The sequence below is a fragment of the Prunus persica genome, chromosome G1, assembly GCF_000346465.2.
Source record: "Prunus persica cultivar Lovell chromosome G1, Prunus_persica_NCBIv2, whole genome shotgun sequence".
Lineage (NCBI taxonomy): Eukaryota > Viridiplantae > Streptophyta > Magnoliopsida > Rosales > Rosaceae > Prunus > Prunus persica.
In genome coordinates, this window is record NC_034009.1 from 9,990,036 (window position 1) to 10,016,123 (window position 26,088).

General features: G+C 35.9%; 6 protein-coding genes across 6 annotated transcripts; 4 read left to right on the top strand and 2 right to left on the bottom strand.

Moving 5' to 3' along the window:
• LOC109946427 (major allergen Pru ar 1-like) lies at positions 7,587-8,469 on the bottom strand. Its single transcript, XM_020554113.1, has 2 exons — positions 8,196-8,469; positions 7,587-8,060 (listed from the first exon to the last, which is right to left on the bottom strand). The coding sequence occupies exons 1-2, from the start codon at positions 8,377-8,379 to the stop codon at positions 7,762-7,764; spliced, it is 483 nt and encodes a 160-aa protein (XP_020409702.1). The 5' UTR covers positions 8,380-8,469; the 3' UTR covers positions 7,587-7,761.
• On the top strand, positions 9,803-10,650 carry LOC18791989 (major allergen Pru ar 1). The gene is made up of 2 exons (XM_020556073.1): positions 9,803-10,089; positions 10,199-10,650. Exons 1-2 carry the CDS (start codon positions 9,906-9,908, stop codon positions 10,495-10,497), a joined length of 483 nt encoding a protein of 160 aa, XP_020411662.1. The 5' UTR covers positions 9,803-9,905; the 3' UTR covers positions 10,498-10,650.
• On the top strand, positions 13,841-14,802 carry LOC18790331 (major allergen Pru av 1). Its single transcript, XM_007223577.2, has 2 exons — positions 13,841-14,156; positions 14,281-14,802. Exons 1-2 carry the CDS (start codon positions 13,973-13,975, stop codon positions 14,574-14,576), a joined length of 480 nt encoding a protein of 159 aa, XP_007223639.1. The 5' UTR covers positions 13,841-13,972; the 3' UTR covers positions 14,577-14,802.
• LOC18790066 (major allergen Pru ar 1) lies at positions 17,660-18,674 on the bottom strand. Its single transcript, XM_007223566.2, has 2 exons — positions 18,316-18,674; positions 17,660-18,213 (listed from the first exon to the last, which is right to left on the bottom strand). The coding sequence occupies exons 1-2, from the start codon at positions 18,497-18,499 to the stop codon at positions 17,915-17,917; spliced, it is 483 nt and encodes a 160-aa protein (XP_007223628.1). The 5' UTR covers positions 18,500-18,674; the 3' UTR covers positions 17,660-17,914.
• Positions 20,052-20,940, top strand: LOC18790057 (major allergen Pru ar 1). Its single transcript, XM_007223572.2, has 2 exons — positions 20,052-20,337; positions 20,443-20,940. The coding sequence occupies exons 1-2, from the start codon at positions 20,154-20,156 to the stop codon at positions 20,739-20,741; spliced, it is 483 nt and encodes a 160-aa protein (XP_007223634.1). The 5' UTR covers positions 20,052-20,153; the 3' UTR covers positions 20,742-20,940.
• Positions 25,019-25,895, top strand: LOC18790061 (major allergen Pru ar 1). Its single transcript, XM_007225911.2, has 2 exons — positions 25,019-25,291; positions 25,401-25,895. The coding sequence occupies exons 1-2, from the start codon at positions 25,108-25,110 to the stop codon at positions 25,697-25,699; spliced, it is 483 nt and encodes a 160-aa protein (XP_007225973.1). The 5' UTR covers positions 25,019-25,107; the 3' UTR covers positions 25,700-25,895.

Here is a 26,088-nt window from a genome sequence, read left to right on the forward strand (position 1 = left end):
CGCACGTGGCGTAGGTTATCCGGTGTGTCGACAGACCTCATACGTGGCGTTGGTTGTACCGGCGTATGGGGAGATGTGATATGATGTGCAGGTCTCGCGTGGCGTAGGTTATCCGGCGTTGAGACAGACCCCATACGTGGCTTTGGTTGTACCACCGCACAGGGCCCTCGATTCTTAAGGACCCCCCGAAAAAAATTTCTTTATAGTATATATATTAATATTATAGGAATTGTATATATAGTATAGCGTGCCAGACATTTGCACAAGGACATGTCTGGTGGAGTTGGCTCCAGCGCTTCTCCATTTAACGTAGCGCCAGAGTTCAATTCTTGCTGAAGTCGGTCTATATGCTGTTTTTATATTATTTTTGCATTATAACTAAAAACTTTACATAATTAATAAATAAATAAATAAATGAAAAACCAAAAAACCCTTGAAATAAAAAAAAAAAAAAATATATATATATATATATATATATATATATAGGCTTACATTATTTTCTCAGATTCTGGTAAAAATCAGAAACATAATTTAAGGATCCTAAAAACTTTTGGAGTTGACTTTTATTAAGAATTTGATCGGGAAACTTATCAGCAAACTGAATAACTCGATCAATTGGGGAGATTTGCGACTGGCATATATTGAAACCAAGAAAACGGACATTGGTTTAGAACAACTTGATCTTTTTGGCAGAAACAACTAGACCATTCTTTTTGATAACCTGAAAGAAAGTATGCAAATGCTTCCAATGTTGTTCTATGGACTCAGAAAAGATGAGGACATCATCAATGTAGACAATTGAAAACTGGCTGCAAGGATTGAATATATCATTCATAATATTCTGGAATTCACTAGGGGCATTTTTCAAACCAAAGGGCATTACATTCCATTCATAATGGCCGAAAGGGGTGACAAATGCAGTTTTATATCTATCTGACTCTTCTATTTGGATTTGCCAGAAGCCACTCTTCATATCAAATTTGGAGTAAACAACTGCTTTTTCTAATCGATTAATGAGGTCTCTTTTATTAGGTATGGGGTACCTAATCCATTCTAGAACTGCATTAAGTGGCTCATAGTTGAAAACTCATCTGAGTCTGATTCCAGTCATATTTCAGAAATAGAAAGAGCTTTTAAAAATTTAGAGATCCAAGTTGAACCCAGGGTCAAAAGATTAGAAAAACATATAAGCCCCGCTAGTTTGACCAAAAATTGGTATCCTCGACCCACACCTCCAGACATTCAATTTGAAGAAAGAAACTTTCAAACCCAGTTTTCGGTTTCTTCTGATAAATTGTATGAATGGAATATTGATGGTCTTTCTGAGCAAGAGATCCTGAATAAGTTACAACATATGTCCATGGTTGCCAATAGTTTTATCACTAATCACAGTTTCAGACAGTCTGAAATTGTTCCTTTGTTAGTTACTGGTTTTACTGGTACTCTCAGATATTGGTAGGATAAACATTTAACCCCTGAGTCTAAAAGCCGAATCACTTTTGCTGTAAGACTTAATGAAGACGGTCTGCCTATATTTGACGAACAAATAGGTCAAGGTATAGAAGACGGAGTCAACACTTTGTTTTACACAATAATTGAACATTTCATAGGAACTCCTAGTAACACCACTGCTAGGATTCATGATCAGTTAAGTAACCTCAGATGCCCTAAGTTGTCAGATTTCAGATGGTACAAAGATGTCTTCATTTATAGAGTCATGCTTAGAGATGATAGTAATCAACCCTTCTGGAAAGAAAAATTCGTTAATGGTCTTCCCAATTTATTTGCCCATAAAATCCGAACTACCCTCAGTAATGAACAAGGTCATATTGATTGGGATAGTTTAACTTATGGAAATATTATAAGCACAATTAATCAAGTTGGCATGAAAATGTGTGTCGATTACAAAATTGGTAAACAAATACAGTCCGATAGAAAATCTGCCAAATATGAATTAGGAAACTTCTGTGAACAATATGGTCTTAGTAGTATTCCTCCCTCCAGGAAAAGTAAGCCGAGTCACCTTAGAAAGAGCCGGTTTTATTCCAAAAGAAAACAATTCCCCAAAAACGGAAAAGCTTTAAAAAGAAAAATTGGTCAAAAACCCCCAGAGATCCTAAAAAGAATCGGCCCAAGAATGATAAGACCAAAGTTAAATGCTTTAAATGTCAGAAATTCGGTCATTATGCTTCTGAGTGCAAAATAAAAGATACTATTAAACAGTTGCAGATTGCAGAAGAAGAGAAAGAAAAATTAATCCAAGTTTTAGAGTTGCGAGACTCTGAAACAAGTAGCCCTGAAACCCTAGTTGCCAGTTCTGGATCAGATTCTGAACAGTTTTCAGACTCCCAGCTTAGTTCCCCAGATATTCAATTTGGTTGCATAGATAAATGTTGTAATCAATTAAAATCTATTTCTGTCCTCACCAAACAAGAAAAGCAAGAAGAGTTATTAATTGATCTAATCAGCCGAGTTGAAAACCCTGAGTTAAAATCAGAATATTTAAAGAAATTAAGAAAAGTGATCAATCAAGAAAATCCGAGTAGTCATTCCAAGCCCTAAACAATTAGTTTAAACACCACTATAGAAAAATTTGCCCAGAAAAAGAAAGAAATCACTTTACAAGACCTCCAATCAGAAGTCAAATTAGTTAAAAAAGAATTAGTTGAATTAAGACAGATTAGTAATCAGTTGCAAGTTGAAAATCATACAATCAAACAAGACTTAACTAGTCTTAGAAAAGGCAAAACCCCGTTAGAACCCAGAAGTCCCTCAGTAAGCCCCGCTGATTCTGAAGAAGATACTCCTAATCCACCAGTTGTCAATTTAATTAAGCAAGTTAATTTCAGAAAATGGTACTCAAAAGTTACGATATTCGTCCAAGATTTTGAGTTCACCACAGTTGCCTTATTTGATTCAGGAGCCGATCTTAATTGTATTCAAGAAGGTCTCATTCCCACCAAGTATTACCAAAAGTCTAGAGAGAATTTGAGCACTGCCTCTGGAAAATCTCTACAGTTGAATTATGAATTACCAAAAGCCCATATCTGCCAAAACAAAGTTTGCTTTAAAACTTCGTTTGTCTTAGTTAAAAATATTACAGACGAGGTCATCCTAGGATTACCATTCATAAGTTTACTTTATCCTTTCCAGGTAGAATATGATGGTGTCATCTCTACCCAGTTAGGAGAAAAAGTTAAATTTAATTTCCTTTCTAAACCCGAGTTGCATAATCTAAAAGCCCTACAAAAACAATCTGTTTCTAAGTCAATCCAAGTTATTCGGAAAACTTGTCAGTTGAATTTCCTCAAAGAAGAAATTAGGATTAAAAGAACTAAGCAACAACTTGCTAGTCCTTCTTTACAATTGCAAATTCAGAAATTTGAACAAAAAATTAAAAATGAAATTTGCTCTGAGTTGCCTAATGCTTTTTGGTATCGAAAACAGCATGTTGTCTGTCTTCCTTATATCAAAACTTTTAGTGAGAAAAACATTCCCACTAAAGCCCGACCAATTCAAATGAGTCAAGACATGATGGAATTCTATAAGAAAGAAATTGATGAATTGCTTCAAAAGAAAATAATCCGCAAAAGTAAGTCTCCTTGGTCTTGTCCTGCTTTTTATGTCCAGAAAAATGCTGAACTAGAAAGAGGAGTCCCAAGATTAGTTATCAATTATAAGCCACTTAATGCAGTTCTAGAATGGATTAGGTACCCCATACCTAATAAAAGAGACCTCATTAATCGATTAGAAAAAGCAGTTGTTTACTCCAAATTTGATATGAAGAGTGGCTTCTGGCAAATCCAAATAGAAGAGTCAGATAGATATAAAACTGCATTTGTCACCCCTTTCAGTCATTATGAATGGAATGTAATGCCCTTTGGTTTGAAAAATGCCCCTAGTGAATTCCAGAACATTATGAATGATATATTCAATCCTTACAGCCAGTTTTCAATTGTCTACGTTGATGATGTCCTCATCTTTTCTGAGTCCATAGAACAACATTGGAAGCATCTGCATAAGTTCTTTCATGTTATTAAACAAAATGGTCTAGTTGTTTCTGCCAAAAAGATCAAGTTGTTCCAAACCAATGTCCGTTTTCTTGGTTTCAATATATGCCAGTCGCAAATCTCCCCAATTGATCGAGTTATTCAGTTTGCTGATAAGTTTCCTGATCAAATTCTTGATAAAAGTCAGCTCCAAAGATTTTTAGGATCCTTAAATTATATTTCTGATTTTTACCAGAATCTGAGAAAACAATGTAAGCCTCTATTTGATAGACTACAGAATAATCCTCCTCCATGGTCTTCTATTCGTACCGAAGTTGTTAAACAAATCAAAGCTCATGTCAAGACACTTTCCTGTCTTGGTATTCCTTCAGTTAACTCTTCCAAAATAGTTGAAACTGATGCCTCTGATATTGGATACGGTGGCATTCTCAAACAGAAAATTGGTCCTAATTCTCCAGAACAAATTGTTCGTTTTCATTCTGGAACATGGACTCAGTCGCAACATAATTATAGTACTATTAAAAAAGAAATATTAGCTATTGTATTATGCATTAGTAAATTTCAAGATGATTTACTTAACCAAAAGTTTTTAATCCGAGTTGATTGTAAGTCTGCAAAACATGTTTTAGAAAAAGATGTTCAAAACATTGCATCTAAACAGATTTTTGCACGATGGCAAAGTATTTTAAGTATATTTGATTTTGATATTGAATATTTAAGAGGAAGTGAAAATTCTGTGCCTGATTTTCTCACTCGAGAATTCTTGCAGGATGCACAATGGCTCCCAAAAAAGACAAACAGAAAGAATCAGCCAGCCAATCTAAGCCATCCCAGTCGCCCAAGTCATCCCAGTCGCTCCGTATCCTCCCTTCTTCCATGAGTCAGCCAAAGCCAGACTTGCCCAAACAGATAGTTCCCTATCCCAGTTGCCCTCCTATTTCAGTGGCCACACCAATCTCAGTTGCTAATAGATTTTCTTCCCTTGGTTCAACAGTTGGTCAAGTTCGCCCCAATTATCAATCCACTCTAGTTTCCAGTTATGATCCTTTCTCAGTTGATATTCATGCAGGTCCCTCAATCACTTACAAAAAATCTTCCCCCTATTTGCCCAAGAGTAATTCGCATTTATTTGTTATTGAGCCTCTGTATGATATTCATGCAGACCCCATAGAAATTGCCAAACACTACTTCCCTCCTGGATTCCATTATATGCCTCCAAGTCCTTATAAGTCCCTCAAATATTATAGAGATATATTACTTGAAACACAATCCGTTGAGATTAAGCCGATAAAGGATCGGGATCATCCTGAAACCATTCTTTATCACTCCTTGTATATACACAAAATTTTGAGTCAGGAATCCTTCAGTAGCCGTCCTTATGAGTTAAAAATTTTGAAGTCAAAATTACAATATAATTATTCTGATTATATTGAAGCATGGTATACTATTTTCCTTCACCAATCTGAAGATTTTAGTCATTCCTGGTTTATTAATTTTGATAACAAGTTCAAATGTTCTTTCCCGTACTGGTTTCTCCACTGGTGGGAAAAATATGGCCCAGTTGACGAAATTCTGCCTGTCTCAGTTCATAAGTTGATCCGCCACTGCACTAAGCATGCCAAGTTCTCCCAAGTTGATCTGTTCTTCCCAAAACAGTTGCTTTCCATTGCCAGATACAAGGTCCTTTGGATTCTCAAATGGTCTTATAGAATCACCAAGGATGTCCGAGTTTTTGCCCGCCAATTCTCTGTTAAATGGTGGGATAAATTTGAAGTTGACCGAATCGCCAAATATGTCTACAATGATCTTCCCCGTGAGCCTATTCTGCGCCCAGCATCTCCTATAGGTTCAGTTCGATCTTCCTTATCTGTTGAGGGAAAATCTAAAGCAGAACTCCAGGAAATTGTGCGTCAGTTGATTATTCAGGCCTATCAGATGGATGATGATGAGGACAATGATTCTCCCTCGTCGTCTAGTTGCCAGCCCATGCAAAGCCCAGCTAAGCCAAAGACGTGGTATGAAGACAGTCAAGATCCCTATGATGCCTACGATCTACAATCTGATTAGAGGTCATCATAGCAGGCGTGATAATTGTCCCAGTTGAACGCATGCCCAAAAGCAGTCGCCGACATCTCAAGTATCTAGTGGAAGCATCTTTTAAAGCAGCAGACAAAGCACTGTTTGCTTTAATCAGATCACCGAAAAGAAGCCGAAAGCAAGTTGAAACAATCGCATATCTGTGCTCCTACAGTTGCCCGACAAAATTAAAAGTTGAAACAGTTTGCATATCCGTGCTCCTACAGTTGCCCGAACCATAGTTACCTCTTATCTTAGTTACTCAAACCATAGTTGAACATTTTCTATAAATGCAGGCTTCGGCCTCAGTTGTAAGCACCGCTCAATACATCGCTCAATTTTCATTCAGTTTTTAAAGATTCTCTCTGAAACACTCCTGGAGAAATCACCCTTGTAAATACTGTGTGAAGTTTGCAGTTGCAACCTCTGTGAGTATAAATAAAAGTTGCTATTTTCTACTTATTCCTATTTTAAGTAATTTCATATAAGCATTATCTTCTGCATTAGTCTGAATGTTGAGTTAAGTTGTTGCATCTTATTCGTTGTCTTCATTTCATTATCTCCGTTGTTGGCTCTGATACCTACAATTGCATCTTAAAAATATTCTACTCCTCTTTGTTGAAATTAGCCTATCACAACCGTAAGATTTCATCTCTAGAGGCACCCGCGCACATCAAACATCATGTTTTTTCTATTACCTATCCATGTAAGCTATAACTTTATATTTGAACTTAAGAGCTTAGAAGTAATAGGTCTCCTCCTCTTTAAAATTGTATCAACGTATATCCAATGGGTTCTTTAATATTAGTAAGTTTCTCTCTTACTTTTTGTTTAATTTCCAATTTCAATTGTTATTGTTAGCTTTTTATGATTTAGAGTTTGGGTGTTAAATTTTGGGAATTTTTTTCTTATGCAATTTGCTAGGATTTTATTGACGACTCATCATTTTTCTGATTTAATCTATTCATTACTTGGTCTCTGCTTTTATATAGTCTAGTTATCTCTTGGTTTTGTTGAATGCTTGTAGCTTGTGATTGTGCAATTGTAGATTTATATGACGGCACTCCCTACGTCTATGTATATTCCCATAAAATTTAAAAATTGTTAATTGAAGAATAGTTGCTACCACTCATTTTCTTTGCACACAAAAAAAAACCTATAGCCTATAGCCAATTACCCATGTAAACCCCTTATCAAAAAAACCATGTAAACATGTTTTTAAAAAGAAAAAAAAAAGGTAAATCTCCCATTAAAAGATATTAGTCCAACCTATAAAATTTCCCGAGTCCGCCCTTGTGCTCAGCCTCATTTTAAAGCATTTCAGTATAAAAATTTTTTGGGGGTTTTTCACGTTTAAGTGAAGATATGACTGCACCAGCGTCATGTTGTCAAGAAAATTGATTCACTTAAAATCTTAGCCTTCCTCAGTCATTGTTAGTTTTGAATTAAAAAAACAGTTTACTGTTAGTTGGTAACAATTACTCAAAGGGGAAAACAGAAGTACTGAAATTTATGTTTTATTTATTTATTGGGACTGAAATTAAGTACAACATTACTCTTCAATCTTAACTCCAAAAGTGCAATTCAAATGATAAAGAAGAAAAAAGAATTGAATGCCACATTGCTGAAGAAACAGAGAAAACAGGACACAAGACTGTTGCCCCTATAGATGGTTTTAGTTGTAGGCATCGGGGTTGGCCACAAGATAGGTCTCAATAATCTTGAACAAAGCATGGGCCTTCTCTTTGCCGGCCTTAACATGCTCTTCCTTGATCTCAACATCACCTTTGGTGTGGTAGCTGCTGGTGTTCTTTATTACTGAACCTCCATCTGCAGATGCCACCAACTTAATCTCGTAAGAGATTTTCTCTATTTTGTCTGAAAGAGCATCTCCTTCAATCAAACTGTAGTTGTACACAAAGTTATCTTTGTCAAGCGCGTCAACTTGGTGCTTCACGTAGCTGTATTCACTTCCTGTAATTTCAAAATTTCAGGATGGTTAATGTCAATCTTTTTAGAAATTATTACACTAATGCTTTCAAGATACATATTAACTTGAAAACCAAGTTAATTAGTAGAGAGACAGACAATGGTGGGAAGTAAACAAACCTTCACCAAAGCTAGTCTTCTTGATGGTTCCAACACCTCCATCTCCTTCAACAATTTCAGCACTTTTAATTGCTTGTGGAGCAATCTTTGGGACTAGGTTGTCAGCATCCAGAACAAGGGCTTTGAACAACCTAGCAGGAGGAACGACTGAGGTGAACTCGGTTGCGTATGTGAAGACACCCATGATAGATGATGATGATGATTTAAGAGCTTAGGAAATGATAAAAAATAAGAATGAAATTCGAGGTATTACTTGATGTTGGAAGCTATGAGCACTGGAGGTGGTATTTATAGGTTTAGGGTGAAGAGTCTGATGTGTAAAGTGAGCCCAATGGATATAAAGTTGAGTGGTTGTTTCCCATGTGAATATTTTAGTCAAACAAAGCCACCTCTACAAGTTGATTTTAAAAATTCCAACTTATTACAACTAGCTGGAATTTTTTCATAGAATGTTCTGGTGTGCTGAGTTTGCTGACTCAATAATATTCTCATTCAATCAACTGAAAAATCTAACGTCCTTTTCACATTCTTTTTCTTATGGCCAACCCTGATGCCTACAACAAAAACAATCTATGAGATACTGCATGTTACAAGCAACAGTATGGTGTCCTGCTTTCTTTGTCGTTGGCTAAGGGTTGGCTTTTTTTTTTTTCTTCTGTCAAGCCAGAGCAGTCTTTGGCTTGCATTTGGGGTTATGATAAATTGTAGTATTGTATTTGATCAATCTCAATTAATAAAGCAAAAATCATTTAATTATAATATCAAAGGAAAGGGTAGAGAATTTCGAAATATAACAAACTAAGGTCTCAACTTTTTTTATTTATAAATATTATTATTTTAAAATTTAAACTACTATAATTTATGAGAAGAGTATCATCTCGAGTGAAAAGGGCAGAACCAACCGGCTTAACCACGTGTACATTGCGGTCTTTACTTTACAATTTTGACATTGACTTACGAAAAAGAAATATAAAGTATAGACTTGACTTCAACTTGATTAGAGCAGCAAGGTTGGTAAAGGAAATTACTTGAAAAGAGAAGCCATGGAAAGTCTAAATTAGACGACATGATACGTCTAGGAAAGGGATAGGGAGCCAATCACAATACACTATTATATAATCTCTGCAGTTGGATCCTTAAGTGAGGTAAAATATGTAATTAATGATGATACACAAGGCAGAGTTGAAGCAGATATCTATGTGATTAGTCAACAAAAAGAGATAAAGGATGTAACTAATCCTTCTTAAGTTGTTTTAGTTATGAGTTGCTTGCAATGCTTCTTTGAATTTGATCATGAAAAGAGTCCATGTGCATTCAGAATAGACTCTGCTTGTTAGACAGACAAGTTAATTTTAGAACATCCTGTTAGAAATCAAGATATTATTAAGTTAGCACACCCTCATCCTGTTGGAATAGTTGAATTTTTCAAATCAACATCTACTGGAAGCTTTATTTCCTTGACTAAAATATTGCTGTATTTCATTGAAAATCATATTTTCCTTTTCACATGGACAAGAACCATTGGAAAATTATAAACTTGTCTAAATTCCTTTATTAATGAAAGCCATTTTACAAATCTGGCCTTTCCCCATTTACCTATAAATACCACCTCTGGTGCTCACACTTCCTCACACCAATATCAAACATTCTCTTAGCTTCCTCACATCTCAATCTTTCTTTGATCATTTTCTAAGCTCTAAAATCATCACCATGGGTGTCTTCACATACTCAGACGAGTCCACCTCAGTCATCCCCCCACCAAGATTGTTCAAAGCCCTTGTTCTTGAAGCTGACACCCTCATCCCCAAGATTGCTCCCCAATCAGTGAAAAGTGCTGAAATTGTTGAAGGAGATGGAGGTGTTGGAACCATCAAGAAGATTAGCTTTGGTGAAGGTTGGTTTCTGCCATTGCCTCTTCTAAGTTTAACTTGTTTGCCTAATTAATAACATAAATCTTGAAAGTATTAATCTCTTAATTTCTAATTATAATCCTCCTTTTACAGGAAGTCATTACAGCTATGTGAAGCACCGGATCGACGGGCTTGACAAAGATAACTTTGTGTACAGCTACACTTTGGTTGAAGGCGATGCTCTTTCAGACAAGGTTGAGAAAATCAGTTATGAGATTAAGTTGGTGGCATCTGCTGATGGAGGTTCCATCATAAAGAGCAGCAGCAACTACCACACCGCAGGGGATGTTGAGATCAAGGAAGAGGATGTTAAGGCTGGCAAAGAGAAGGCCACTGGTCTGTTCAAGCTCATTGAGAACTACCTTGTGGCCAACCCAGATGCCTACAACTAAAACCTTAAATGAAATATACTGCATGTGCTTTCTCTGTCATTATATTGGTGTGGCTTTCATTTTTCCTTTCCTTTTTGTTGTGTGTGGCCAAGGCCTTGCACTTGGAGGCCTTTGTTATATCAAAGTGTGACTGTTGTATTTTTTTTTTTCATTAAATAAAGCAAAAATCAGTTGCTGGTCTTTACAAATTTGGTCTGTAGTATTTTTTCTCTTCAAATTAGTGAATTTCAAATTTTTTTTTTTACTAATAAAAATTTACTAGTGCAAAATAAAGATTTGATAAAATTGGAATAATAAGGATGACATGCATAAATCGAGAAATGTCCCTTTGGTTTGGTCAAGGTTTTTGAGAAGTACCATTTGGGGCAACCCAGATGCCTTCAATAAGTAAAACTATCTGTCACAGTACTGCTTGTAAAGAGCAACAAAAGTCTTGTGTCCTCCTTTTCCATCTTCATTCATTGGTGCAGCTTTCATTTCTATGATGAGTGTGTATTTATTTGAATTCAATCTTTATAATTAAAGGAACATCATTTGCTAATTATTTGATTCCGCTAATTAAAGTGACTCAGTCTATTTGCATGTCTAAAATGTACAAATAAAAAACGAATAAAAAATAAAATAAAAGTAAAAGACATTGCAAAGAATCATATCTTCAACATGATCAGTCCTCAGTCTATTTGCATGTCTAAAATGTTGGTCAATCCTCCTCAGTCTGACCATAACTAACCAATCAATCTTAATCAACGGTCCCGATTTCTTTCAATATATATATATATATATATATATCCAGCCATTATCAAGTATCAACTAAAGCCAGCCATTTCCAATTTTCCATTGTTTGGAATGGCACTCAGCCTGGTTCCTGCTACGCTATTTGTGGCCGCTAATGCCCAGCAAGTTGCTAGTGAGAATTGATAAACGCAATTAGCTAGCTAGTTGTTGGGCATAGCGGCTGCGGATAACGTAGCAGATATCCACAATATGAAGATTCACGACACTGTTTACAATAAGAATTTGGTTCCCGTTTGTCCAATTCGCAGATGCTCAGCCTCATTTTAAAGCATTTCGGTATGAAAAAATTTGGTTTTTCACATGTTAGTCAAGATATGATTGCACCAGCGTCATGTTGTCAAACAGTCATTGTTAGTTTTGAGTTTTGAGTTTTGAGTTTTGATTAGAGAAAACTTCCATTCAAACAGCAAAACAATTGACTCTGACTGATTAAAAAAACAGTTTACTATTAGTTGGTAACAATTACTCAAATGAATGTTTTATGTTTTATTGGGACTGAAATTAAGTACAACATTACTCTTCAATCTTAACTCCAAAAGGACCACAAGCAATTTAAGCCTGACAGCATGATACCAGTAAAGAAACAAAGACACCAAGGGCAAACACAAAAACTAACATAAGCAATAGTAGCCAATATGCCATTCATAGCCAACCCAAAAATAAAGTGTCTCATTGGGCATTAAAAACCTTTCATTTAAGTATATGAAGCACTGGAGATCCTATTATCTTGTGAAGGCTATCAAATTATTTTTGTTTGTTTCATTTATTGAAATTGAACTACATTACTCTTTAATCTTAACTCCGAAGTGTAAGCCAAAGACTGCTTTGGCATGAAAAAAAAAAATTAAAATGAAAAATGAAAAGCCACAATGTTGAATGATTAATAGAGAGATTGTTAGTTTTTTTTTTTTTTTTATAATATTGGGTTGTCTCAAGATTGTCTCCTACGTGAATCGAACCCTGGTGCACTTAGTGGGTGCGCAGGAGAGTTTGGCCCACTTTTCTACCATGGCTCTGTCAAAATTAATACTACGGCGCTCACAAAAGCGACTTCAGTAAAGCAGGTAGTGGTGGTGTGTTTCGCGATTGTCAGGGCCATGTTCTTGGGGCATTTTCGGCCAATTTAGATGTTCCCTAGTGCAGTTCATGCTGAAGTTTTAGCGGTCATTAAGGCCATTGAGCTTGCTTGGCTCCATGCTTGGCATAATGTTTGGATTGAAACTGATTCGTTGTTAGTTACTAAATTCTTTCGCTCTACACATTTGGTCCCTTGGCTTCTACGAGTTGATTGGCAAATTGCTTGCATCGTCTCCAACACATGTCATTTAAGATTTCTCATATCTTTCGTGAGGGTAATCATGTTGCTGATGCTTTGGTAAATCATGGTGCTTTGGCAAATCATGGTGCTTTGGGCTCTGGTTTAATTTGGTGGGATACTGCACCTTCTTTTATTTTGCCTTTTTGTCAGTGGGACTGGCTGGGCATGCCTAATTACCGGTTCTCCTAGTTTCTTTTGTTTACTCTTTCAGAGTTTTGGTCTCTTAGGTCAGCATGTTGTTGTGCATTTCTGTCATTGTCTTTCTCTTCTGCAGGGTTTGGTTCGGTCCCCCTTGTTGTTCTTGTATCTCTTTTTTGTTTCTTATTAATAAATTATGATCAAGGGGACGGGTGGGGGCTTTCGGAGCGTCGGTCCTCTCTTTGAGGATGGTGGATGTTTGTGCATCTGATGACTGATACTGAAGAGCTAATCTCGCCTAATCATTTAGTTTATTTATACTATGGTGGCACCCATGTGCCACAATTGATTGTTAGTTGTTGGCTATAAATTTCATATACATCATATATTTCGCGTAATTGTTAACTTTTACTAAACGGTAGCAAATCTTCTGAAGTTAATTAGTACACTAGCTGGAATCAAATGGGACGGTGCCCAATTGTGATAAAAAGTTGGAGGCAGGAACTTTCTAAAGAAGTAAATTCCAAAATTTCACAATATGATTGTCCCTACCGCACAAATAGTATGCACTTCTAGAACTTCAAATTAGGATGACTTGACTTACATTTCAACATGGACTGCCCATCATTTTCATTTGCATTTAAGAGTCCCACATACGGAAATACCAAGAGACGTCCACATTACATTGTATGGTCAGATATTATCTAGTCTTAATTGCTGCAGCTCAAGTGGGTTTCGAATTTCAATTTCTTATTGAAAAGCATTCTCATTTCTTTGAAAACTTCCTCTCTTGGGTTCTCATACATATGAAATCACAGACACTGTCAATTTGTTACGATGTGAGAGAATGTAGTCGTCCAAAGCACTCATTGAATGCACATGGAAATTTTAACTTGTATTCAAACATTTGGCCAGAAATAATTGAGGTTAGTCCACCTCGTGGATTAATTGGAATTTTAAATTCAATTTGCAGATGGTCCTTCCCTTGACTAAATTACAAAATTCCTTTGTACAAAAGTAATGGCTCCCACGTCACAATGAATACAACCAATTAAACAATTACAAACTTGCATAAAGCTTTTGATCACTTGGTTCTATAAATACCATACCTCCTCCTCACTTCTTCACAACCCAAAATCTCCCATTTGCATCATCTTTCTTAGTCTTCCCTCTTCATCAATTACTTTTTTTTATTCTCACTTTCCAAACACTTTTTACAGAATCATGGGTGTGTTCACATACGAAACCGAGATCAACTCTGTCATCCCTCCTGCTAGGTTGTTCAATGCCTTTGTTCTTGATGCTGACAACCTCATCCCAAAAATTGCACCACAGGCAGTTAAGAGCACTGAGATCCTTGAAGGAGATGGAGGCGTTGGAACCATCAAGAAAATTAACTTTGGTGAAGGTAAGTTTAGATTTTTTTTTTTCTTCTTCTGGTTTGTTATTTTAACGTTACAGAAATATTGTTTTGGGGTCATCTTATCTCATAACAGAAAGATTCATCTGGTTTAATGTATATATTTGTGCAGGTAGCACTTACAGCTATGTGAAGCACAGAATTGATGGGATTGACAAAGAGAACTTCGTGTACAAGTACAGTGTGATTGAAGGAGATGCAATCTCTGAGACAATTGAGAAGATCTCCTATGAGACTAAGTTGGTGGCATCTGGCAGTGGTTCTGTCGTCAAGAGCACCAGCCACTACCACACCAAGGGAGATTTTGAGATCAAGGAAGAGCATGTCAAGGCTGGCAAAGAGAAGGCCTCTCATCTCTTCAAGCTCATTGAGAACTACCTCTTGGAACACCATGATGCCTACAACTAAATATTCATAGCTTTATTACTTGGTGATATTCAATCTTATGTCCTCTTTGGCATCAAATAATGGTGTGGTTTTTTTTTTTTTCTTCTTCTTCATTTCTTTCCAAAACCGTGTTTGGCTTGTGCTTGGAGCTTTGGTTTGAAGATTGATTAATACTATATTTTCTTTAGTTTCCAATGAATAAAATGAAAATCATGGATATATGATGATATTTGCAAGCTCTTTTCTCGTAACATTGTAATGCAAAATGTCAACATATCATATTTGAAGCGGCATTTGTCAATTACCAACGATCATAATAATTGAAATAACAATCGGACCTCATATGCGACATAATACGATCAATTAATGGGATGAAAGAATATCATTTCGTTTTTCCTGTTGTAAACCATTTGAGAATTCATACTATAAATACCGATATCCCGTGTAAGGGACTCTGTAGCTCAAGTGGTTAAGATCATTCTGCACGAGATCCTAGATTCAATTCCCCCTCCCCTAATATAGCTTGTATAAAAAAATATAAAAAATAAATACCGATAACCCATGATGTTGATATCAAAGCTTAGATAATGATCAAACATAGAATGAAATGTGGAGGAAGATAAGAGAATTGATAGATTAAGGGGTGAAAGGTATGTTATGTAAACTGCAACACAAATTTATAATTGTTCTTTGGATGTCGCCCTTGTGAACAGGAAGCAGTCTGTATCAATGGATATGGAGCTCCAAGTCGAAGTGATCGAACCTGCAAAACATAATTCGCAAAGGAAAGGTAAAACTTTTCACTATCTAGCGAAAGTAGAAGAGACGAAAAAAGTAATCTTATTTAGAGTATGAGGCACAGCCTACCTCAACACGTCATGGTAGGTAAGAGAGCTATTGCATATGGCTTCTGAATATTTATGTATATTTAAAGGGTCTAGCCGCGCGGCTATACCTAAAAAAGTTCGCATACATTTAAAGAGTATAGCCACTCGGCTATACTTTTAAAATATTCGAATATATTTAAATAGTATAGCCGTGCGGCTATACTCTTTAATATTAGAAATGACGATTTCAGGCCTGCGATTGAGGCCAACTCGAAGCCGCGCGGCTGTACCCTAAACCCTCGATTCGCACCCTGTTCTTGATCTCGCGATCGATGGCGCCGATGTGCTCGCTGTGGAGCTGTTGTTTATTGGTCTGTTTCTCACCTTGTATGACGTTTTTTGGATTTCGAATTCGATTGGCTGTGCTTTGAAAGCAAATAGAAATTCATAAGCATGCTGCAAAACAAGGATTGCTCAGTTTTAAAAATACAAGTGTAGCTATTCTTGATTTTGTGATGGCTTCTGATATTTAGCTATGTTTTTAGCTTTCATGTAAGAGATCAACGATTGGATTAGTCTTAATCTGTGCAGAAATGGTGTGTGAGGAAGGGAGAAATTGATTAAAAAGGTCTGTTGGCTTGGGTCTGGGTCTTGGTTTGCAGATTGGGTGTACGGTCTGTTGGCAAAGCCTGTCGGGGGTTGGGTGGGGGAGGAATCGGAGACAGAGACAGAGCAGAGGGGGCGCCGCCAGGGGGCGTGGTTTGGGTGGGGGTTATTTGTTATTTTTGTTATTTTTAATTTTTTTAATTTGTTATTTTCTCTTTTAAAAATGAAATTACGAATTCACCCCTAATATTGACGAATTCCACAACTATGTATTGTCTAATTTAATTAAACTGCTATTTAGAGATAATATTCCATATATGACAACCACAAGGTGTGGTGCGATTGGCAAACTACTACCTCCAGCTGCCGAGCTACCTGATATCTCAATGGCAGGAGTTCGAAACCTGTTAGAAGCACTCTGTAGCCAGGGGCAAGCCAAACCTCGAGCAGAGATTAATCCCACCTTTTGAGTGTGGGGACACCTCGTGGTATTTACCAAAAAAAAAAAAATTCCATATATGACGTGTACGTTGATAAGCATTTAACAAGGTAAGATTTTGTGTCCATATGGCACGTCTTATCCTGAAAGAATCTTACACACTAAACTTACACACACTACACAAATGCTAGGACTCGAACCCAAGACCTCACCTGAGGGAGTAAATACTCAAAACCACTACACTAGTGGGTCTTTTGCGAGTATGGAAAATATTTGACAAAAAGAAAGAGTGTGGAAAGTTGTGAATAAGTAGAGAATGTGATATTTGACCAAAAAAAAGTAGAGAATGTGATAGCATTTGTAAGAAATGTGGGAAATTTTTTGAAGTATTTATTGACATCTTTTAGGTTTTTAAAAAATAATAATAATAAAGCCAAAGGCAATTTTGAAAAGAAAAAAAAAAGGCTGCATTTCAAAAGGGTTTATAATTTTTTTTAAAAAAGAATTTTATATACATTTAAAATGTAAAAAAGGGAAGGGAAAAAAAAAGAAGGTAACGTGTCAGAACCAATTTTTTAAATATATATTTTAAAAAAAGAATGAATTTAAATACATTTAAAAAGGTTAAAATAAAAAATAAAAAAATTAACGACTAGCTGACAACAATGCACCTTTAATATTAGCCTTTGGATTTGCAGTTGCACAAGATGTTCCATGCTCATGCCCATGCGTAATACTTTCTCTTCTTAAAAAGCACATGCGTTGGGCCAACAAAAAATTTGGCCTGAGCTATAGTTGGACTACAAGTGGCCTGGTTGGAGGGCTAAATGCCTAAATGTGGCCCTCTAAATTTGGCTAAATTTTTTTTAGCCTATAACTGAAGATGAATTTTGCATTAATTTAGTATTTGGCCTGTAGCCCACGGCTGAAGATAGCCTTATCTTACCTTATGCATGCATTAGAAAGTGTCTGTTTTCTTTTGAGGCCAGATCAGTCCCATTAAACATGCTCTAAGCACTTCATGAGCTGTTAAAAGTCTCTCAATTGGTGCTCAAGGTCACAATTTTTCTTTGGGGTGCTTATACCCTTTGTAGCTGAAGTTTTTTTCTTTCCTGTTTTGTTTATCTAATTTTGGGTTTCAAGACCTCGTTTACAACTGGCAGTCAACACTGGATTCAGTGGTATGATCAAATAAACCGTACAATATTAACAATATGATCAATAGTTCAAAGTTACATAATTGAGTACCAGATCAACTTTCAACCTTCAATATTTCATGTAAAATACAACAATTCAATCTTTTAATGTGATTTCAACTGGAACATATTGACTTTATTATAAAATATATATATTAAAACAAAGTGTGACATATATCATGAACAACTGGACAAAGAGACACTTGATGTACCAAGTCCAAGGCAAACCCACACCTTTAACTGACAATGAAACTGGTAGAACCCAAATTACAAATATAAACAAGTTTGGTTTTAGTTGTAGGCATCAGGGTTGGCCGTTAGGTAGTCTTCAACAAGCTTGAAGAGACCGGAAGCCTTTGCTTTGCCAGCCTTAACTTGCTCCTCCTTGATCACCACATCTCCCTTGGCATGGTAGTGGCTGGTGGTCTTGATGATGGATCCTCCGTTGGGGGATGCCACCAACTTGGTCTCATAAGCGATCTTCTCGATTACGTCAGACAAGGCATCTCCTTCAATCAAAGTGTAGCTGTAAGAAAACTTGTCCTTGTCAATCCCATCGACCCTGTGCTTCACAAACCCGAATTGGCTGCCTGCAAATGGATTAAAACATAAATTAGTAAAATTCTTTGAGTTCATCTAAGTGTCAAAAAAAATGTGAACATATACAGAGAATAAGGGGTCAACTAGCTAACCTTCACCAAACGTAATTTTCTTGATGGTTCCAACGCCTCCATCGCCTTCAACAATTTCAGCACCTTTGACTGCAGATGGAGCAATCTTGGGGATGAGGGTATCGGCGTCGAGGATGAAAGCCTTGAACAACCTTGCTGGTGGGATGACAGAGGTGAACTCTGTTTCATATGTGAAAACGCCCATGATGATGATGAGTTTTTTACTTGGGAAACTGATCAAAGGAAAAGTTTAAAGGAATAAGAGAATAGTTGAACTACAAGGAGGTTGTGAGTTGAAGAATGAGGATGCTGAAGGTGATATTTATCGATCACATCTAAGAGCATGAACTGAGTTGAAGGTTCCCATTTGGTGTGTGAATAGCTGTCCTTGTACATTGTTAACCAGTTTATGCAAGTTGCTAATAAAATTGTATTAGGATATGTCCAAAACGGTCAAGGAAAGCTCCCAGAGACGAATTAATTTACAAGCCAATTGGTTCTAGACTGTGTACTATATGGGGTCGGGTTCTAGATGGTCTTCCAATTATAATTTGAATTTTCAATAAACAAATGGTCGGTCATGAAAGTTAACTACATCAGCTGTTGTTTCTGAATCCGTGAGGAATCATTTTTTTCCTCCACAATGGCAACTGGCTGGCAGTCAACATCGGCTTTATTTTTTTATTTTTTATTTTATTTTCTAGTCAACATTGGCTTATTTTCTTTTTTTATTGATACTGTTTTTTCAATTTTATAAGGTTTGGATATGAGGTGCAGTAAATTTCTGCCTAGATTCACTGCAAAAATCTACTTCACAACCAGACTAAGGAACATTTACTGATGTTGCAAATGTCTTCCATGACATATTGAATATATGCCAGACTAAAAGCATACTTAGAGCAATTTCACCTACTGTGCCATGACAAAGAGCAAGAGCAAGTAAAGGCAGACACTATTCACATGAATAGTGACTATCCTAGCAATTTTTTTTGATGCATTCCCTCCCACCTATTGCCATGGCAATCCAAGGATAATCACTATTCACATGAGATATTAGGAGAGAAATTTGTATGAATTTTGGTATAGAAAGTGAAGAACATGGTTAGGTATTTATATATAAAAAAAAAATTATGAATTTTTTTCCCTTTCTTTCCCAATTTTTTTGGTATTTAAATTGGTCGCTGACGTCAGCAACTCAGGCAAGTCTTGCCTTTGGGCTTGCCCAGTTTTATGGGCCCATTTTTTTCCATGGCAAAAGGTAATGGTTGTAAGTTGTTTTTGGAGCCTAAGCCCCATTTTGCCATGGCAAAAAGTGATGGGTGGAAGTGCTCTTAGCAATTAATCAATCTTGTACTTAGGCTGCATGAGTGAGTGGAAAAGTATTAGAAAACCAGTGTAACAACATATGTTTAAGCCTATCAGATCAGATGTTCATCTTCATTCATCCCACAAACTAAGACTTTATCAGTCTATAAGATGTACAAATTGACCTTATTAGTTAAATAATTATGTTATGTATAATGTATCTGCCATCAAGTACTCCAAGTACTTAATTGAGGTTAGCAACTCTGGTTGGCTGGACTAATTGGGTTATTAAGATTAGCTATTTGAGGCGGCTTCTTAGACTTGAACAGTAAGTCAATGAAATTGAAAATTCTAGCCCCCTTTTCCAATAGGGACATTCATTGAAAACTTTAATCTACAGGGGAAATTTCTAACACCATGACCATATGCTTCCATCTATAAATAGCACATCCAGTGCTCACATTTTCAAGCATCAAATATCATCCCTGCCAATCATCTAATCCTTTCACACTTTCATCTTCTTTGATCATTTTCTAAGCTCTAAAATCATCACCATGGGTGTCTTCACATACTCAGACGAGTCCACCTCAGTCATCCCCCCACCAAGATTGTTCAAAGCCCTTGTTCTTGAAGCGGACACCCTCATCCCCAAGATTGCTCCCCAATCAGTTAAAAGTGCTGAAATTGTTGAAGGAGATGGAGGTGTTGGAACCATCAAGAAGATTAGCTTTGGTGAAGGTTGGTTTCTTCCACTGCCTCTTCCAAGTCTAACTTGTTTGCTTGATTAACATAAATCTTGAAAGCAGTAAGCTCTAAAATTCTAATCAAATCTTCATTTTACAGGAAGTCATTACAGCTATGTGAAGCACCGGATCGACGGGCTTGACAAAGATAACTTTGTGTACAACTACACTTTGGTTGAAGGAGATGCTCTTTCAGACAAGGTTGAGAAAATCACTTATGAGATTAAGTTGGTGGCATCTGCTGATGGAGGTTCCATCATAAAGAGCACCAGCAACTACCACACCAAAGGTGATGTTGAGATCAAGGAAGAGGATGTTAAGGCTGGCAAAGAGAAGGCAACTGGTCTGTTCAAGCTTATTGAGAACTACCTTGTGGCCAACCCAGATGCCTACAACTAAAACCTTAAATGAATATATACTGCATGATGTGCTTTCTCTGTCATTATATTGGTGTGGCTTTCATTTTTTCCTTTTCTTTTTCTTGTGTATCAACCCAGAGCTGCTTTGGCTTGCACCTAAGTCTATGATAAATTGTAATGTGTGTATTTGATTTGATTCTCAATAAATAAAGCAAAAATCAGTTGCTGGTCTTTACAAATTTGGTCTGCAGTTAGACAAGGATATACAATAAAAGCAGAAGAGCATATCTGCTTGAATATTTATTTTGTTCTTTGTTAAATACCTTTGGGGAACAATATAAAAGAATACAGAAAATACATTGTAGCACTCAAAATAAGAGAAATTCCATTTCTGTTTAATTAAATGTTGGCCACAAATGGCTTTGCAAAGTCAGAAGATTTGATTGATAACAAATGGGCAGCAGAGTGAGTTTCAAAGAATAATAAACCTCGTGGTGTGTGGACTTGACTTACCATAAGAAATATGAAGTGTGTGGACTTGACTTCAATTTGATTAGAACAGCAAATTTGGTAGAAGAGATTACTTGAGAAGAGAAGCGATTGAAAGTCTAAATTGGATGACATGTTTGTGAAAGTGATAGGGAGACAAAGCACAATACAATAATGTATAATTCCTGCATTGTGGGGTCTTTGATGAGGTAGAAGATTTATGATTAATGGACATTTGAAGCAGAAAATGGTGCAGATGGCTGATGTTGAAGCAGAGCATCCTCTGTATGATTAGAGAGGACTCAAGTCTACAAGACGTATACACCAGGCTAAATTACACGTATCGTATTTACTTATCACATCTCTTATAGAATGAAAATATAATTATACATGCCAATGAGGTCTAGCCCATTGAAAAAAGGCCTTAATTTGCAGATTAGTGTGTTAGATTTCTTTATATACATGTTCAAGATCTTTCACACAATCTGAAATACGTAAAGACATACCTAACGCCATCTTTCTTGAGTACACGACCTCTGCTCTCTCTCAAAATCTGTTTCAACTCTCTCTTTATGATGAGATTAGGGTTAGATAACGTGTCTAACGAGAGCAAGACCTTAAGCTTATATAGGGCTATGTCAAGTTGTCTCTACTCATCACCGAGGGCCGACTTGACTAATCTTCTAAGCCCACCAAGCAACGATTCACACAAAAAAGGAAATTAATAGAACCCCTTAGGCTTTAAAACCTTTCCTTAGTCCACAAGGTTTCGGGCCTCAAGGTATAACCTAATTTAAACTCTTATTATCAAAACCGGATATAACTTAGTATCTAGTGCACCAATCTAAATAGGCAACATAACATAGTGGTCTCATATTCGAATCCTCATAGTTATTTGGTAGTGTGTATGAAAAATTCCCCCCTCCCCCTCCCCCTTCCCAACTTTGACAAAAACAAATATAATTAAACATATGGGTTTTATAATTTCTATATTTGTAAAATATATAATACTTTTGTGTGGTTTGCCACACTATTGTGCCAAGCTTAAGCCCACAATGAAACCACAAACAGAAGCTCGTTTCGTATTGACCACATAGAAGCCCAAAGTGGAGAGCCCACTTATTTTCTATATAATACTAGAGAGACTGTATAATGAGGGGTTATTTGATACATTTTGTAAGAGCATCTTTAATAGGCTCTTTAACAACTCCAGAATGCTAAAATAAGTGAGCCACATCATCAAAATTCTCTCTAACAACTTTAGAATGCTAAAATAGGTGATCCACATCATCAAAACCCTCTCCAACAACCTTATCAAAGTCAATCATCAAAGTTGCAACCTCTTTCCTCTATTTTCAGGATTGGTAAGTTGACTTTGATTCAAAAATTAATTTTACTTTGGAAAAATAAAACCTACCTTGAAAATATTAAAACATGCATTTTTTTTTCCAGATAATAAATACATAGAAATTCTTCACATATTTTCATATTTTTCATTCTTTTTCATAACATTGCATTAATTGAATTTGAAGAGTCTGATATGGCATAAATTATAAAGTAGCAAATAAACCTTTTCAAATTACCACATAAGTCAACAAACTTTAATTTGAAAAGTTTAGTTTGCTACTACTATTGGAGAAGAGCATCTCCAACAGCTTTTTCAAAGACTTTAGGACACTAAAATAAGTAAGCCACATCAAAAAAACCTTCTTTAACAGTCCTGTCAAACCCACTCACCAAATCTAGTACTCTTCCTTCACTCTGCAACATATTTATTAAGCTTTGAAACAACAAAAGCTGTATTGGAATGTTAAAAGCCTACATGAGATTGAGTTAACAATAATGAATTATTATTTAAATATTAAGTTGGTATTATTAAATTGAATATAATATTAGTGTTTGATTAAATAGAAAAAGAAAAGTCAAACATTGAAATTAATAAAATTGAAGAGGTTGATAGTGATACAAAATAGTAAAGTAGCAAATTTTACCCTTCAAATTACCACGTAAGTCAACAAACCACAATTTAAAGAATTTAGTTTGAAGAAATTATTGAAGATGCTTCGTTTATCCACATTAACTCAATCATTAATGTAATTAGTTAATACATTACAAATAGGGTTTTATTCTTGTAACAAAGTGAGGCAAATTAAGTTTTTTTTAGGGATTTGATTTCCCCACTCTCCTTTTCTCCACTTACACTAACTTTTTTTTTAAATACTTTTTAATCAATTTTGTTCTTTCTCTTTCCTATTCTATCTTTACCTTGCACTAATTTCTTTTTACTTCACTTTTATATTAGTTCTTTTCCTTTATACTTAATTTTCCAGCTTGTACTCCATTTTTAGTATTTTTTTTCCTTTAATCGAGTAATAAATTATTATTTTTCCCTTTAATACTGAAAATGGAGTGTAAGTTGAAAAATGGCCAAAAGTCACTTTTGGTCCTGTAGTTTAGTACTTCAACCACTTTTGATCCTATAGTTTCAATTCTATCAATTTTGCCATTGTAGTTTCGTATTTGTAACAATTTAAGGATATGTTAGCATTCTTGTTAATTTCTTTCATGATGCAAGGGGCAATTTCGTCAACACAAAACCGTTAAGCGTAAAAGCTTGTCTGAAATTCTCCCAATGTCATATTAGGGCTCAAAATTCAACCACTAATCCCAATTTTTGAAGAACCCTAAACCCAAATAACCAATTTCAAGCCCTAATATGAAATTAGGGGAGTTTCAGAAGATCTTTTATGCTCAAGGATTTTGGGTAGACAAAATTGCCCTATGCACCGTCAAAGAAATTGACAGGAATACTAATTTGTCCTTAAATTGCAACAAATACGAAACTACAGGGTCAAAATTGACCGAATTAAAACTACAGGGTCAAAAGTGGTTGAAGCGCCAAACTACGGGGACCAAAAGTGACTTTTACCCAAAAATAAGTATAAAGAAAAAGAAATAACATAAAAGTGAAGTAAAAAAGAAATTAATGTAGGATAAGGATAGAATAAGAAAGAGAAATAACAAAATTGAATAAAAAGTATTAAAAAGTAAAAGAGAGTGTAAGTTAAGAAAAGAAAAACGGGAAAATCAGCTCACTTTTTTAAATATGATGATATTCTTATCAAATTGCACCGAAAACAGTACCGATTCTGCTATTTTTGTTTTGTCTTTTTTCCCCACTCTGTTAATTATCCAAATTATGAGTCCCGCCAACTTTGAAGGTTGTCTTTTATGTCAAAAATAATGCTGAGCATCTATTTCCTTTCTCCTTCTCTTTTTGTCCGGACATTGAGCATTCAGAACTCTGGCTTTATTCCTCGCTTATGTATTTTGGAACATAATTGGTGTTGATTTTCAACAGTGAATTGCAATATCATGCGAGAGTACTTATAGCTAAAATAATTAAGAGTATTTATTCTTGCATTTGAGGTCTTACGTTCGATTCCCCCCTCTCCGAAATATTGCTTGTATTAAAAATTTTTTGTAATACTCTGATCACAGGAACATTCCACATGTGCATTCTATATAATAGTTGGCATTCGGAGTCGACTATGCATGTAGATAGACATGTTAATTTTGGAACATCCTATTGGTCAATTAGAATATTATTAAGTTAGCACACCAGTTGGAATAAGTTGAATTTTCCAAATAAACTTTTAGTGGTGGCGTAATTTCTTTGACTAAAATATTGATTGAAATTGGGAATTATATTTTTCCTTTTCACATGTACAACCACCGCTAAAAAAAAAATTAAAATTGTCTATATATGGGAGCTACTTTACACATATACCCTTCCCCCTACCCTATAAATACCACCTCTGGTGCTCTCACTTCCTCACACCAATATCAAACATTCTCTTAGCTTCCTCACATCTCAATCTTTCTTTGATCATTTTCTAAGCTCTAAAATCATCACCATGGGTGTCTTCACATACTCAGACGAGTCCACCTCAGTCATCCCCCCACCAAGATTGTTCAAAGCCCTTGTTCTTGAAGCTGACACCCTCATCCCCAAGATTGCTCCCCAATCAGTGAAAAGTGCTGAAATTGTTGAAGGAGATGGAGGTGTTGGAACCATCAAGAAGATTAGCTTTGGTGAAGGTTGGTTTCTGCCATTGCCTCTTCTAAGTTTAACTTGTTTGCCTAATTAATAACATAAATCTTGAAAGCATTAATCTCTTAATTTCTAATTATAATCCTCATTTTACAGGAAGTCATTACAGCTATGTGAAGCACCAGATCGACGGGCTTGACAAAGATAACTTTGTGTACAACTACAGTTTGGTTGAAGGAGATGCTCTTTCAGACAAGGTTGAGAAAATCAGTTATGAGATTAAGTTGGTGGCATCTGCTGATGGAGGTTCCGTCATAAAGAGCACCAGCAACTACCACACCAAAGGTGATGTTGAGATCAAGGAGGAGGATGTTAAGGCTGGGAAAGAGAAGGCAACTGGTCTGTTCAAGCTTATTGAGAACTACCTTGTGGCCAACCCTGATGCCTGCAACTAAAACCTTAAAATGAATATATACTGCATGTGCTTTCTCTCTCATTGGTGTGGCTTTCATTTTCCTTTTCTTTTTTCTGGTGTATCAAGCCAGAGCTGCTTTGGCTTGCACCTGAGGCTATGATAATTTGTAATGTTTGTATTTGATTTGATTCTCAATAAATGAAGCAAAAAATCAATTACTAGTCTTTACAATACAATAATGTATAATCCCAGCAATTGGATCTTTGATTAGGTAGAAGATTTATGATTGATGGGCTGATTTTGAAGCAGGGTAGCCTCTGTGTGATTAGAGAGACCTCAACTGTACAGGTAAAAGTAACATTACATATTTACTGTTCACATCTCTCATAAAGTAACATCATAGCTTAAAACCACAACGGAAGCCCAAAT

Bases quoted from the DNA above. Each gene is read 5' to 3' on its own strand.
- LOC109946427 (XM_020554113.1), bottom strand. From the start codon at position 8,379: ATGGGTGTCTTCACATACGCAACCGAGTTCACCTCAGTCGTTCCTCCT. The intron at 8,061-8,195 runs GTTTGTTTACTT...TTGAAATTACAG, and splicing joins GAAGACTAGCTTTGGTGAAG to GAAGTGAATACAGCTACGTG.
- LOC18791989 (XM_020556073.1), top strand. From the start codon at position 9,906: ATGGGTGTCTTCACATACTCAGACGAGTCCACCTCAGTCATCCCCCCA. The intron at 10,090-10,198 runs GTTGGTTTCTGC...CTCCTTTTACAG, and splicing joins GAAGATTAGCTTTGGTGAAG to GAAGTCATTACAGCTATGTG.
- LOC18790331 (XM_007223577.2), top strand. From the start codon at position 13,973: ATGGGTGTGTTCACATACGAAACCGAGATCAACTCTGTCATCCCTCCT. The intron at 14,157-14,280 runs GTAAGTTTAGAT...ATATTTGTGCAG, and splicing joins GAAAATTAACTTTGGTGAAG to GTAGCACTTACAGCTATGTG.
- LOC18790066 (XM_007223566.2), bottom strand. From the start codon at position 18,499: ATGGGCGTTTTCACATATGAAACAGAGTTCACCTCTGTCATCCCACCA. The intron at 18,214-18,315 runs GTTAGCTAGTTG...ATCCATTTGCAG, and splicing joins GAAAATTACGTTTGGTGAAG to GCAGCCAATTCGGGTTTGTG.
- LOC18790057 (XM_007223572.2), top strand. From the start codon at position 20,154: ATGGGTGTCTTCACATACTCAGACGAGTCCACCTCAGTCATCCCCCCA. The intron at 20,338-20,442 runs GTTGGTTTCTTC...TTCATTTTACAG, and splicing joins GAAGATTAGCTTTGGTGAAG to GAAGTCATTACAGCTATGTG.
- LOC18790061 (XM_007225911.2), top strand. From the start codon at position 25,108: ATGGGTGTCTTCACATACTCAGACGAGTCCACCTCAGTCATCCCCCCA. The intron at 25,292-25,400 runs GTTGGTTTCTGC...CTCATTTTACAG, and splicing joins GAAGATTAGCTTTGGTGAAG to GAAGTCATTACAGCTATGTG.